The following is a 15410-nucleotide window of genomic DNA, read 5'->3' as shown; positions in this document are numbered from 1 at the left end:
ACATTTATTGATTGATTTTTAACTTTTTATTGTGGTCTGGGTGAAAGTTTACACAGTACATTAGTTTTCCATTTAACAGTTTGTACACAGTTTGTTTCATGATGTTGATTATACTCTGCTGGTGTTCTTGTTCACCAGTAACTCCAATAGCCCTATTGTGTTGTACTGTGGTGACTTATGTGTTATTGTGATGCTGGAAGCTTTCCCACTGATATTTTAAATACCAGCAGGGGAACCCAAGACAGATAGATTTCAGAGGAACTGCCAGACCAAGACAGCCTGGGAAGAGGAGAGACAGACTACCTTTGAATGCTTAGCCACTGAAAACTTATGAATAGCAGTGGAGCATTATCTGATCTAGTGCCTGAAGATGAAAACATTTTGAATAGCAGTAGACCATTTTGTCAGCTATAGTGCTGGAAGATGAACCCCTCAGGTTGGAAGGCACTCAAAATACGACAGGGGAAGAGCTGCCTCCTCAGAGTAGGTAGTGGTGGTGGCTGTGTGCCCTGGAGTCAGTTCCAACTCATAGTGACCCTGTATAGAGTTTCTGAGGCTGCAAATCTTTATGGGAGCAGAAAACCTCATCTTTCTCCTGAGGAGTGACTGGTAGATTCAATGGCTGAGTTTGAGTGCAGCCCAGCTTATAATCTATTACACTACCATGGCTCCTTCCTTAAAGTAGAGTAGACCATAATGATGTGAATGGACCTTTATTTGCTGATGGGGCACAACTCAAAACGAGAAGAAACAGCTGCAAATGTTCACTAATAACTAGAACATGGAACATACAAAGTATCTAGGAAGCTGAAAGTTGTCACAAATGAACTGGAACACATAAAGATTGATATCCTAGACATGAATGAGCAGAAATGGACTCGTATTAGTCATTCTGCATCAGAAAATCATATGGTTTACTATGCTGGGGATGACAAATTGAAGAAGAATGACATCACATTCATCATCAAAAAGAGCATTTCAATATCTATCTTGAAGTACAATGCTGTCTGTGATAGGATAATATCCATATGCCTACAAGGAAGACCTAGGAGCTCTGGTAGCGTAGTGGTTACGAATCGGGCTGCAAACCTTAAGGTTAGCGGTTCGAAACTACCGGCCACTCCGCGGGAGAAAGATGAGGCTTTCTACTCCCGTAAAGATTTACACCCTCGGAAACCCTGTACAGGGTCGCTATGGGTCGGGACCGACTCGACGGCACTTAACAACAACAACAAGGAAGACCAGTTAAAGCGACTATCAAATTTACACACCAACCACTAAAGTCTAACGATGATGAAATTACAGAATTCTACCAATTTATTCAAGAAGCCTTGGTAGCATAGTGAGTTACACATTGGAATCCACCATGCACTGTGGGAGAAAGATAAGGCTTTCTGCTCCCTTAAAGATTGACAGCCTCTGAAATCCTATAAAGCCTGGTTGTGAGTTGAAATACAGTAGATAGCACACCACCAACAGCTTCTTCAGTCTGAAATTGATCAACTATGCAATTAAGATGTATTGATAATTACTGGTGATTGGAATGTGAAACTTGGAAATAAAGAGGAAGGATTGATTGGTAGTTAAAAAATATGGCTTTGGTGATAAAATGATGCTGGATAGAGCATGATAGGGTTTTGCAAGACCAATGATTTACTCATTGAAAATACATTTACCAACAACATAATAATGAGTATACACATGGACTTCACCAGATGGAATACATAAGGATCAAATTGACTCCATCTGTGGGAAGAGATGATGTTGTTGTTAAGTGCCATCGAGTTGATTCCAACCTATAGCAACCCTGTATAGGGTTTCTAAGTAGCAGCTGGTGAGCTTGAACCACTTACCTTGCAGTTCAAACAACTTTGCAATCTGATGCATTAGCCCACAGTGTCAAACCAGGAGTCAATAGAGAAGCTCAATATCAACAGCCAAAACAAGGCTAGTGGCTGACTGTGTAACAGACCATCAATTGCTCATGGGCAAGGTCAGGCTGAAGCTGAAGAAAATTAAAACAAGTCCATGGTAGCTAAAATATTATCTAGAATATATTCCATTGCATTAAGAGATCATCTCAAGAATAGATTTGATGAATTAAACACTAATGACTGAAGACCAGAAGAGTTGTGGGATGACATCAAGAACATCATACATGAAAAAAAAAAAAAAAAAAGCAAAAGGTTATTAAAAAGACAGGAAAGAAAGAAAGTACCAAAATGGATGTCAGAAGAGACTCTGAAACCTGCTTTTTAGCACAGAGAAGCTAAAGGCACTGGAAGAAAGGAGGAAGTAAAAGAGCTTAACAGAAAATTTCAAAAGGCAGCTCAAGAAGACAAAGTCAAGTATAATAATGAAATGTGCAGAGACCAGGAGTTAGAAATTTCTCGAGTTGAAAGAATGGAAGAAAACCTTCAAGCCTGTGGTGTCAATATTGAAAAATTCTATGAGCAAAATATTAAATGATGCTAGAAGTATGAAAAAAAGATGGAAGGAATACAGAGTCACTATATGAAAAAGAACTGGTTGATGTTTAGCCATTTCAAGAGGTGCCATATGATCAAGAACTGATAGTATTGAAGGAAAAAGTCTAAGCTTCACTGAAGGCATTGATAAGAATAAAGGCTCCAGGAATTGATGGAATACAAACTGGAATTTTTCAACAACCTGATGCATCACTGGAGGCACTCACTCATCTATATCAAGAATGTTGGAAGAAAGCTATCTGGTCAACTGTTTGGTAGAGATCCATATTTGTGCCCATTCCAAAACAAGGTGGGAATCATGGAACAATATCGTTAACACCACACGCAAGTAAAATTTGGCTGAATATAATTCAACAACAGTTACAGCGTACACTGAGAGGGAGCTGTCAGAAATTCAAACTGAATTCAGAAGAGGTCATGGAACTAGGGATATCATTGCTGAGGTCAGATGGATCTTGACTAAAAGGAGAGAATACCAGAAAAATGTTTACTTGTGCTTTGTTGACTATGCAAAGGCATTCAACTGCGTGGATCATAATAAACTACGCACGTAAAGTTGAACATTGTGAGAAACAGATATTCTAGAATATTTAATTGTACTAATAAGGAATCTGTACATAGAGCAAGAGGTAATCGATCTAACAGAACAAGGGGACATGGAATGGTTTAAGATCAGGAAAGATGTGCAGCAGGGCTGTATTCTTTCACCATATTTTTTCTATCTGTATGCTAAGCAAATAATCTGAGAAGCTCAAATGTATGAAGAAGCATGAGGCATCAGGATTGGAGGGAGACTCATTAACAACCTTGATATGCATATGATACAACCTTGCTTGCTGAAAGTGAAGAGGACTTAAAATACTTACTGATGAAGATCAAAGACTATAGCCTTCTGTATGGGTTGCATCTCAAGGTAAAGAAAATGAAAATCCTTGCACCTGAATCAATAAATAACATCACAATAAATGGAGAAAAAAAACTGAAGTTGTTAAGACGTCATTTTGCTAGGATACACAATCAACACTCATGGAAGCAGCAGTCAAGAAGTGAAATGATGCATTGCATTGGGCAAATTTGCTGCACAAGACCTCTTTAAAGAATTCAAGAGCAAAGATGTCAGTTTGAGGACTAAGGTATGCCTGACCCAAGCCATGATATTTTCAATCACCTCATATGCACGTGAAGTTTGGCAATGAATAAAGAAGAGCAGAGAAGAACCTATGAGTTTGAATTATGGTATTGGTGAAGAATATGAAAACTACCATGGACTGCCAAAAGAACAAATATAGAAGTGTAGACAGAATGCTCCTTAGAAGAGAGGATGGGGAAAAGCAGACTTTTAAATGGGGGGGAACATTAATAAATTACAGGATAACCTTAAAGAAAGTCAATACACCTTCACATCAAAATGAAAAAGAGGAAAATCTGGAAAATTTTGTAAATATTAACACAGCAGAAATGAAAATGAAAAGAAAACACACAAACAAAATGAACTCAGCACAGAAAATTTGTAGAACAAAGAACCCAGAAGCACTACAAAAGACACATAGCAAAATGACAGTAATTAATTCATACCTATCTATAATTACACTGAATGTAAATAGATTAAATCCACCAGTCAAGAGACAGAGAGTAGCAGAATGAATAATAAAACAGCATCCTTCAATATGCTGTCTACAAGAGCGTAATAACAAAAAAGATGGAGACAGCCTAAATACCCATCAACAGACATTGGATTAGACAAACTTTGGTACGTGCACACAATAGAATGTGACTACAATGTTGAAGAATAGTGATGAATCTGCAAAACACCTCACAACATAGATGAACCTGGAGGACATTATGGTGAGTGAAATTAGTCAATCACAAAAGGACAAATACTGTATGAGACCACTGTTGGAAAAAGTTAAGAAAATGTTTTATTGATAAAATAAACATTCTATGAAAGTTACAGGTGGGGAGGGAAAATTATTCATGGTTAGAAGGTAGACACATGTTAACATGGGTACCAAGGGAGACAATATACACCAAGGGGAAGGTTGACAGAGGAAAGATGAAGGGAGTGGGAAACGTGGAGCAATGCAAGAGTTAAAGTGAAAAAGAGGAAGACTCCCAATGCAATGGATTGACACAGTGGAAGCAACAATGGGCTCAAATATAACAATTGTGAGGATGGTGCAAGACGGTATGATGTTTCATTAGGTTGCACATAGGTTTGCTATTAGTCAGAACTGACTTGTTGGCACCTAACAGCTATATGGCCCATAAAGCTGGTCTTTTTTTTTTTCTTTTCATGATTTTTAATTTTGCTCCACATTTTTCTCCCACTCTATCCATGACCTTTTAGTGTGATGCCTTTCAGCGCAGTTGGTGGTGGTAGCTGGGCACCATCTCATTCTTCTGGTCTCAGGGTCAGGGAAGACTGATGTGCACATGACACATTAATCCTTTGGATTTTTTCTGTCTTTGATTTTCTTCTCTTTTCTTGGCTCCAGATGGGAGGCGAGCACCTTGAATAGCTGCTCACAAGATTTTAAGACCCCAGTTCCTATTTACCAGAGCAGGATGTAAACCATAGTCTTTGTGGGCTACATTATGCCAGTTGACCGCATTTTCCCTGGAGCCCCCAGACCCAGGAGCTCATTCCCTCAAGGTGTTTGGTTATGAATAATTTTTTTTTTATAACTTTGCTCTCTGTAAGCTGCACTATATTCATGGATATGTCTGCAGGACACACAGATACATATGTAGAAATATCTTCTGGGTGTAGTACTTTTCCCTTCCCACTCCCATTCAGCTTGTGTATCTATGTATCCACTTGTAGACTTACTCTAGTGCTGTTATTGCAGAACTGTGTATGTCATAGCACTGACTATCGACCATTCTTACCTTTAACTCTTATGCTCCTTACAGTATCTGCCTTTGCCTGTATCTTTTTGTATTGACCTCACACCTTATGAGGCGTTTCACTGATGATTCTTCTTTAATATGTATAGTATTCCATTGTGTGATTACCATAGTCTGTCCATTCATCTACTTAGGTTGTTTCTATTGTTTTACTATTGTGACTAATGCTTTGATGAGCATTTGTTGTTGTTAAGTGCTGTTGAGTCATTTTAAACTCATAGCGACCATGTTTAGAGTTTCTGAGGAGCAGGTGGTGAATTTGAAATGCCGACTTGGTAGTTCAAACTGACCTTGCGGTTTAGTGCCTATTCTACAGCACCACACCAGAACATACATGTGCATGTATCTGTTTGGTCATGGATCTTATTTTTCTAGGATGCAAACTTAGTAGTGAGATTGTTGGATGTGGTATTTTTATCTCAACCTTTTTCAGAACTACTGTCTGCCACAGCAGTTGCACAATTTTACAATCCCACCAGCTGTGTCTGAAAGTTCCAGTCTCTACACTCCCACCCCCTTGCTGTCATTTGTTTTGTTTTTGAACTTTGTTATTAATGCTCTAGCCCTATGGGTCAGCAAATTTAGCTCCTTGATTAAATACCTTGAGGCACCCCATTCCTCAAACAAGCCTTCTACTCAAAGGCACTCAAGTTTTACTTGCTCTGTGGGCCAGGAAGTCTACCACTCTGTCTCGTGCTTTGACCCTTGGTTCTGTCCTGCTGCTGCTGCTGCAGCTGCTCTGTCACGTGTCCAACGTCTCAGCTTTCTGTTCCAGGATCAAAGAGGCTCGAAGCACAGGAAATCTCAGGATCCAAAGGACGAGCTCCACTCCTAGCTTTCTCTTCTTGATGATTGTGAGATTCCCCTTGCCTGCTTCTGAGATGGCTCATTTTATACCCACATTAGAGCTCCAAGTTTTTACAATCACAATTATCCCTGTTAACAGTCATTCACAACTGAATTATATAATCCATCAACATATTTCCCCCACCTTCTCTTACCCAGACCCTTCAGGAAAAGAGTCATTTGATGGCAGTTACAAAAACTAAAACTAGAAGATATATATTTAAACTTTTTATTGTGAATTGAGTGAAGGTTTACAAATAAGATCTTTAGTTTTACATTCAACAAATCTGTTTCTTCTCAATGATTGCAACCCCCTCCATGCAACAACGGTTATCCCGCTTCCTCCTTGTGGTTCCTGTTTCCAGTCCACTCACCTTACAATCCCTTCTCAACTTAGCCATAGGGAAATGTTGCCCTTTTGATTTTAAATGATTGACCGTTCCATGGTGAGCATACCTTACTAGTGCCGTTGTTCCCTCCTCTATAAACCTATCTACTGCTTGCCTGCAAACTGAACCATAAGAGTGAGTTCCTTTTCAGACATGAAGGGTGGTCGAGGGCCATAGTCTCAGGTTCTTCTAGTCTTTTTCTGACCAGTAAGCCTGGTCTTTTTATTTAATAATTTTGAGTTTGGGCCCACATTTTCTCCCACTCTACCCAGGACCTTCTAATGTGATTCCTTTCAAAGCAGTTGGTAGTGATAGCTGGGCACCATCTAGTTCTTCTGATCTCAGAGTCATGGAGATTGATGTTCACATGTTCCATTAGTCCATTGGACTAATTGATTCCAAGCCTCTTCAATTCTCCTCACTCTTTCTTTTGCACATGGTGAGAACAAAGTTGTACCTTAGATGGTTACTCATGAGATTTAAAGATCCCGGATGCTACTCACCAAAGCAGGATGTAGAACATTGTCTTTGTGGACTATGCTATGGCAATTGACCATAGTATCTGCTGAGACTATGGTCCTTGAGTCCCCATCCATGCCCAGCAACTTGTTGCCTTAAGATGTTTGAAAATATATAAGAGATTTTATATCATTTTACCTGATGTATGCTTCACCACATTCATAGTCTGTTTGCAGGAAAGGTAAACACTCATGTACCAATATCCTCTTTCAAACTCTTACACATTTGTGAGCATATTTTCACTCAAGAAGAGACATACTGAATAATTCAGTGCCCTGTTGTGTTTCTCCTGTAGGCAGCATATTGCTGGGGGTTTGTTGTTGTTTTCTTAAATCCACTCCATTATTCTCTGTCTCTTGACTGGTGCATTTAATCCATTTATATTCAGTGTAATTATGGGTAAGTATGAATTTTATGCTGTCAGTTTGCTGTGTTTTTTTGTTTATAGTGTTAGGATGTCTTTGTTCAATATATTTTCATCTGCTGAGTACATTTTGTTTATGGACTGATGGATTGATAGCGACTGAAGCCATGCATGTAAACATATTTATGAGACTGGACCAGGACTGGTCTATTATACATAGGGTCTCAGTCTATTATGCATAGTTGGAACTGACTCCATGGATTTAACAACAACAACATAAAGTATAATAATACATGTCTTCATCACATATCACCACTCTTCTGAATTTTGAGTTCGTCATTTTTCACATTCTTTCTAGCTTAACTATACATACGTAGATCCCAAACGGCATATCACTTTGCTTTTAAACTTGATATGTTGCTGCTGTTGTTAAGTGCTGTCCAGTTGGTTCCAACTCATAGTGCCCTTATATAGTGTTTCCAAGGAGCGACTGGTGGGTTTGAACGGCTGATCTTGTGGTTAGCATGGTTAGCAATCCAGTGTTTATCCTACAGTGCCATGCCAGAAATCATATTCAACATTTTCCTGCTGCTTATTTTGTTTCTCATCCCAGCTTGTTGTTGTTGTTAAATGCCATCAAGTTGTTCGGATTCATAACAACCTTATTTAGGGTTTCTGAGGAGTGGCTGATGGGTTTGAATCACCAACTTTGTGGTTAGTATACTACTATAAGTCATGTATGGGGGGACATAGAAGTCATTTACTCATTCCCATCACATGAACTTAACCCCATTTTTAAAATCTGTTCTGTTATCGGTGCATATTTGGGCTGTCCATCAATATTGACCAGGCTATGCTGCGGAGGTGGATGTGTACTGGTATCTCACTATAGATTTGATTTACATTCCTCTGATCGTTAATGCTGTTAAGTGTCTTTTCATGTGCCTATTGGCCATTTGTAGATCTTCCTTGGAGAAATGTCCATTCAAATCCTTTGTTGTTGTTAAGTGCTGTCCACTCGGTTCCAACTCATAGCTACCCCATATAGGGTTTCCGAAGAGCAGCTGGTTAGCGTGAACTGCTGACCTCATGGTTTAAACTGACCTTGCAGTCCAGCACATGAACCATACAACTGATATAGTGCTGTGGGTTAATGCACGGTCGATTTGAGCCACAAGGTCTGTGGTTTAAGCTCACTAGCCACTCCTCGAAAATCCTATACAGGGTCACTAGGAGTTGGAGCCAACTTGATGGTACTTATCAACAACAACACAATAATTGGAGCCCTGATGGTGCTGTAAAATAAGCAGTGGATTGCTAACTGTAAAGTCAGTAGTTCAAACCCACCAGCCACTCTGGAGGAGAAAGATGAAGCTTTCTGCTCCCATAAAGATTTACAGCCTCAGAAACCCTTTACAGGTTTACTGAGTTGGAATCAACATGATGGCAGTGGATTTGGTGTTCGGGTTTTATACAATTGTGAAGATGGTGCAGGACAGGGCAATGTTTTGTTCTGTTATGAGTCACACCAACTTGTTGTTGTTATGTATCGTGGTTGGTTCCGACTCATAGCGACCCTGTACAGGGTTTCCGAGGCTGTAAATCTTTATGGGAACAGAAAGCCTCATCTTTCTCCTGTGGAACAGCTGGTAGTTTTGAACTGCTGACCTTGTGGTTCACAGCCCGATTCGTAACCACTACACTACCAGAGCTCCTTGTCACACCAACTAAATGGCACCTAATAACAACAACAATACTGTGTCATTTCAACAGTTTCTACATGTACAAATCAGTGACATGGACTATAGTTTTCAAGTTAGGCCACAATTCTTACCCTCCTTCTCCAAGCTGCCCCACCTCTGCTGCCTTACACTCCTGCCCCCTAGCTCTCACCTCACCTTTCAAGTTGCTATTGTCAATTTGACCTTGCATAGAAGGCAGACATACTTATTAAAATAAACTGTATTTTTGGTTCAAAAAAGACTTCAGGTGATTGTTTTGGTTTAAAAGGTAAAGATTATCTCAGAGTAATAGTTTGACCTTAATGGCTCCAGAGAGTTTGCTTAACCCAATTTTCACCTCTAGTGGTTGTTAAATACTGTGTTGTGTTCTGGTAATCTGGCTGGACCATCCTTTTCCCAGGAGGTTCATGCTGTCCTTTCCCTTCTCTGACAGATCCTGGACTCCGAGCTCTTTGAGCTGATGCATCAGAATGGGGATTACACCCACTTCTACTTCTGCTACCGCTGGTTTCTGCTGGATTTCAAGCGAGGTACAGATTTCTTAATGGGACCTCATTCCCAGAGTCTTTGTAGCAGGATCCAAGGGGAAAGATATTAGAGGTGTGGCCTATCTACTGAGTTCTGACTGTTGATAGGCTCTCTTATTTTATCTTGTAATGACATTAAGATTCCCAATTTATGTCTGAGGAAACCAAAGTTCAGAAAAACTAGCTTTAGACCTAGGACTGGTAGAGCCAGCACCTGAGTCCTCTTCTGTCTTCATCCAAATCTAGTTTATAATATATTCAGAGAACCAGAACTCTAAAGCCTGTGGTATAGTGGTTAGTTAGTGCTTGTTTCATTCATGACTTAGGAATGTTGTATCACACAGCACAGTGCTATTTATAAGGGTTAATAATAATAAATAATAATAATAATGAGCTCTGGTAGCATAGTGGTTATGAGTCAGCCTGCTAGTCTCATGGTCAGCGGTTCGAAACTACCAGCAGTGCCGTGGGAGAAAGATGAGGCTTTCTGTTTTGTAAAGATTTACAGCCTCAGAAACCCTATCCCACCCAGGGTTGCTATGAGTCGGAACTGACTCCACGGCACATAACCACCACCAATAATAGTAATAATATTAAATGTGTTGGAGGTGTTTGCCAAGTGCCAACATACTGAACTGCTACTCTTATCTCTTTGGTCCTTTACTAAAATCAGCATCATCCCATGTACAGATGGGAAAAGAGAGGCTCGTGGAAGAGAAAGAAAACCAGCCCAAAGTCATCTTGGTTGTAAGTGTTGGAGCCAGAATTCAAACCCAATTTACTGAGCACCAGAAGCCTGGCTTTCCCCCACTGCTCTAATCTGTCTCTTTGTTGGATTCAGAGGCAGAAGTTAGCTCTGTGTGCAGAGGTAAAAGGAGAATCAATACAGGTGGAGACAAGAGGCAGGGTCAAAAAAACCCACTGCCATTGAGTCAATTCTGACTGCTAGCCACCTTATGGGACAGAATAGAACTGCTCCTTAGAGTTTTTGAGGCTGCAGAATCTTTACAGAAGCAGACAGCCTCATCTCTCTCCTTCAGAGGAGCTGATGGATTTGAACTGCTGGCCTTTCAGTTAGCAGCCCAGTGCTTAGCCCACAATATCACCGAGACTCCTTAGAGGCAGGACAGTGGCAGGTTGATCAATCAAACCTGCACATGCTCAGTCTCTGCACTTACAGATCTGGAAGAATTTACAAACCATCTGGTTTGCATAGCCCATTACACAGATGGAGCAAACCAATGCTGCTGATGGCCCAGTGACAGAGTGCACGTCTCCCTTGTTCTGGCCTGAGCTCTGTCTACTGCATCAGGGCTGAGGCATAGAGCTTCACATGCATGTCTGTGTTGGTGTCTCTTTGGCAGAACTCATCTATGATGACGTTTTCTCAGTCTGGGAGACCATCTGGGCAGCCAAACATGTCTCATCTGCCCACTACGTCCTGTTCATCGCTTTGGCTCTGGTGGAGGTCTACCGAGACATCATCTTGGAGAACAACATGGATTTCACAGACATCATCAAATTCTTTAATGGTACCTTCATGACAGGGATCTTGTTTCAGGGATGTGGGCTTCTGGAGGGCATCTTTCCTGGGGCTCAGGGAAGGATAGGGATGTGCTGAGTTTGATCCATGGAGGTCTCTGTCCACTTTTAAAAAAAATTTATTATTTTTTTATTATTATTTTGAATTGGGTGAAGGTTTACAAAACAAACCAATTTTCCATTCCTCATTGATTGCCTTCCCCACATCCCTCATCCCATTTCCTCTCTGAATTTCCCATTTCCCATTTCCAGTCCTCCTTCTTTCTTAATCCTTCTGAACTTGGTCCTTGGGACAATGCTGCCTGTTTTTAAAAAAATTATCAAATGGTTGATTATTCTATGGTGTTCGTACCTTGTTAATGTTATTGTTCCCCTTACAGATCTGTCTATTGTTAGATTGAAAATTAATCCACAAGAATGAGTTCATTTCTAGACTTGCAGAGTGACTAAGAGTCACCGTCTTCGGGATTCCACCAGTCTTTATTCAATCAGTAGCCTGTTTTATAATTTTGAGTTTTGTGCCACCACTTTCTCTTACTCTCTAGGACCTTCTAATGTGATCCCTTTCAGAGCAGTTTGTAGTGGTAGCTGGGCACTGTCTAGGTCTTCAGGTCTCAGGGTCACGGAGACTGATGTTCGTTCCCATAATCTGTGAATCCACTGGAATCATTGTTTCAATGCATCTTTTTCTTTGCACCAGACTTGGACAGACTAGTAATTGTGTCTTAGATTCTGCCCACTTTTTGTGGCCTTTTCCAGATGGATGCATTGAAATTGTCTAACATGCTGAGGCTGTTTTCCTTGGAGATATGGAAGAGGGCCTGGGCATTGAAATCAGGCTCAGAGGCAAAGCTTATGTCTGCCAATGACCACCTGAGCCCATGGCCACATCATTTCCCCTTTCTGAAGATCCTCTCTGTGAACATCTGCTTCCTGATGGGTGAAATGAGACAAGTGTCTGTTTCAGAGGGTTAACCTGGGTAGGAAAACCTGGCAAGGAAGGCAACTGAGAAAGACACACAGAGGTGGATTCAAACCCCGGTTCTATTGTCTGGAAGCTGTGTAACTTTGGCTATGTGACTTCACATCTCTGGGCTTCAGATTTCTTAGGGATAAAATGATGCTGACAATACTCCCCTCTCAGGGTAGCTATCAGGATTAAACAAGTCAATGTAGATAAAGCTCATCACATGGAACCTGGCCTAAAGGAAGCCATTGTACGAGGCTTTGTTGCTCAGTGGTTCAAGCACTTGGATGATAAAGGTTGGCGGTTTGAAACCACCAGCCGCTCCGTGGTGAGTGATGAGGCAATCTGCTTTCTCTTTATTGCTAACCCTTCACTTCACCATGCATGATGTCCTCTCCAGGGACTGGTCCCTCCTGGTAATATGTCCAAAGCAGATTAGATGAAATCTCACTCTCCTTGCTTCTAAGGAGTATTCTGCTTATATTTCTTCCAACACAGATTTATTCATTCTTCTGACAGCCCATGATAATAGAGTCAATATTCTTCATCAACACCATAATTCACACGCATCATTTTGTCTCCTGTCTTGCTTGCCCATTGTCCACTTATGCATGTACATGAGGTGATTGAAATACCATGGCTTGGATCAGGTGCACATAGTCCTCAACATGACATCTTTGCTTTTAACACTTTAAAGAAATCCTTTTCAGCAGATTTGCCTAGCGTTGTTTTTTTTTTTTAAAAAAAACCTTTTTTGTGTGTGTGCATCGAATGAAGGTTTACAGAGCAGATCATCAATTTTACGTTCAATAAGCCATAAACTTGCTTCACTACATGGTTGTAACCCCTTCCATGCACCAACAGTTAACAGTATTTATCTCTATTCACTTTAACTATATCATTCCTCTCTGTGTCTCCCACTACCTTCATCTTTTCTCTGCTAACCTCCCTCTTGTTGTGTATTGCCTGCCCTGTCACCCATGTTAACATGTGTCTACTCTCTACCCCATGAATGATTTTCTCTCCCCTTCCTCCTGTAGCCATCATAGACTATTTATTTTATCAAGAAAACCTTTTTTTTTTTTTAATTTTAAAATATGTTGTTTGATTTCTTAACTGCTGCTTTCATGCTTATTGATTGTGGATCCAAGTAAAATGAAATCCTTGACAACGTCAGTCTTTTCTCTGTTGATCTTGTTGGTCTAGCTGTGAGGGTTTTTGTTTTCTTTACGTTGATATATAATCCATACTGAAGGCTGTAGTCTTTCATCTTTATGTGTGAGTGCTTCAAGTCCTCTTTACTTGTTGTTGTTGTTGTTGTTAAGTGTCGTGGAATCCATTGCCACTCATAGCAACCCTGTACAATGTTTCCAAGGAGCGGCTGGTGAATTTGAAACACCAACCTTGTGGTTAGCAATCCAGTGCTTATCCTACAATGCCACACCAGGCCTCCCTTGACTTCTAACACTCCTTAATGTGTCATGGAGTTCCAAGTCAGAAGTTCTGTTTATGAAGTAGTTAGGCCATACCATTTAACAAGTGTTCGTCTTCTAACAACTCAGTGACCATTTGAAAAAAAAATACACATAAATTGAAAGAAAGAAAATGTTTTTGTTTCATTCTTTGATGCCTGTGATTAACCATGAATGGGTTATATACATTTCTTGGGCACAACTTCCCAAACCTTAGAAAATCAGATTGGACCCTCCCACCCTCTTTTTCTGTTCCCATTGGCTTCTGTGGGAATTGCTTTTGATCACAGCAGCCTCTAACAGCTTGACCAAGAGAAAATGTCACTGATGGAAATGTAGTGCAATTCAGGTTGGAATGCAAATCAGTAGTTCCCAAGTGTGCAGGATTAGTCTATTTCCTTAGCCCTTTAAACATGTCCCACAGACTCGTTGAAACATTCTGGGGTACCCTGGCACAAAATCCTTGTACCTTTTCCTCTCCTAAATTTTTTCTTTATAGGAAATGTTAACATTTAGGATTATCCTGATTGAATGGCCTGGTCATTCTGCGTGATTCTTGATATAAACACCATTTTTGCTTTCTTCCTCTTTCCCTCCCTTTAAGCATACAATACATGCCAGTCACTGCTTCCTTTAAAGGTTGTCAGTTATTCTGTTTGTAGGAGAAGGGTTGGAGGTGCTAAGATGTTTTAAAGCCCATGCACCATGAGGTAAGTGTTGTGCTGCTCACTGAAAGGTTGATGGTTTGAATCCACCAGTTTGCTCTGCAGGAGAAAGATGAGGCTCTCTGCTCCCATAAAGATATGCTGTCTTGAAAACCCTGTGTGCCAGTTCTACCCTCTCCAAAGGGTTTGGTTTGGCATTGGTTTTGGTGTACCAACAACATCCTGTTTGGTCTCCATAGTAACCTTGTGAGGTGGCTACTGTTAATGATCTCATTGTACAGATGATCTAGAGCGCAAGGTCAGCTTCCAGAGGCACTATGTGATGGAGATGTCTCAGCCACCTCTGCAGGGGCTAGAGGTGTTTCCCCCAGGCCAGACACAGTAGGGAGGCTCAGGAAATTTCTCCTTCTGCTCTTTTTTCCCCGCAGAAATGGCAGAGCGACACAACACTAAGCAAGTCCTGAAGCTGGCCCGGGACCTGGTATACAAGGTGCAGACTCTGATTGAGAACAAATGAGGACACGTCACCAGGCAGTATCCGTCAAGTTGTCACCTGCTGCCCCTAGTCTGCTTCCCTCCTGACTGGAGGGCTGCCCAAGTGCAAGGCCCTGGCACCTCACCAGTGGGCATGGACATCTGTGCAAAGGGAGACTACCCTGGCTTTGGCCTCTAGGCAGGTGGGGTGGGATTGGGGCACGGGTTGCCCCTTCAGTTCAGCCTTACATTTTCCTGTTTGACCAAAGATTGCCCTCGCCTGGAATTTCTCCCTCACGGGAGTTGGAGATTCTTGCATAGATGAGGGAAGCATCTCCTGATCTTCCCAGGAGCCTCCCCGTCTTCTCCTTCTCATCCTTCCACATTACCTATTGGATACGGCTCAGGGAGGGTCGTTTTAGAAAACAGGTGTGGGAGAAGTCTAGGGGATCACGTCTCTACTCTGAATGCTCCTCAACATTGCTAGAATGTTCTGGAACATGGCCA

The 15410-nt window shown here is 41.1% G+C and overlaps 1 protein-coding gene across 4 annotated transcripts in view; it reads left to right on the top strand.

Annotated features, from left to right (window-relative positions):
• The window catches only part of SGSM1 (small G protein signaling modulator 1), a 92000-nt gene extending 77054 nt beyond the window's left edge, over positions 1–14946 (top strand). For all 4 annotated transcript variants that reach the window (XM_006877270.1, XM_006877268.1, XM_006877269.1 and 1 more), the window contains 3 exons: positions 9690–9786; positions 11148–11315; positions 14858–14946. In XM_006877270.1, coding sequence (XP_006877332.1) covers positions 9690–9786; positions 11148–11315; positions 14858–14946 — 354 coding nt within the window. The remainder of the gene's footprint in view (positions 1–9689; positions 9787–11147; positions 11316–14857) is intronic.
• The last annotated feature ends 464 nt before the right edge of the window (positions 14947–15410 follow it).

The sequence above is a fragment of the Chrysochloris asiatica genome, unplaced genomic scaffold (assembly GCF_000296735.1).
Source record: "Chrysochloris asiatica unplaced genomic scaffold, ChrAsi1.0 scaffold00451, whole genome shotgun sequence".
NCBI classification, from domain to species: Eukaryota; Metazoa; Chordata; class Mammalia; order Afrosoricida; family Chrysochloridae; genus Chrysochloris; species Chrysochloris asiatica.
Note: the sequence above shows the minus strand (reverse complement) of the source record. Positions and strands in the feature narration are given on the sequence as shown.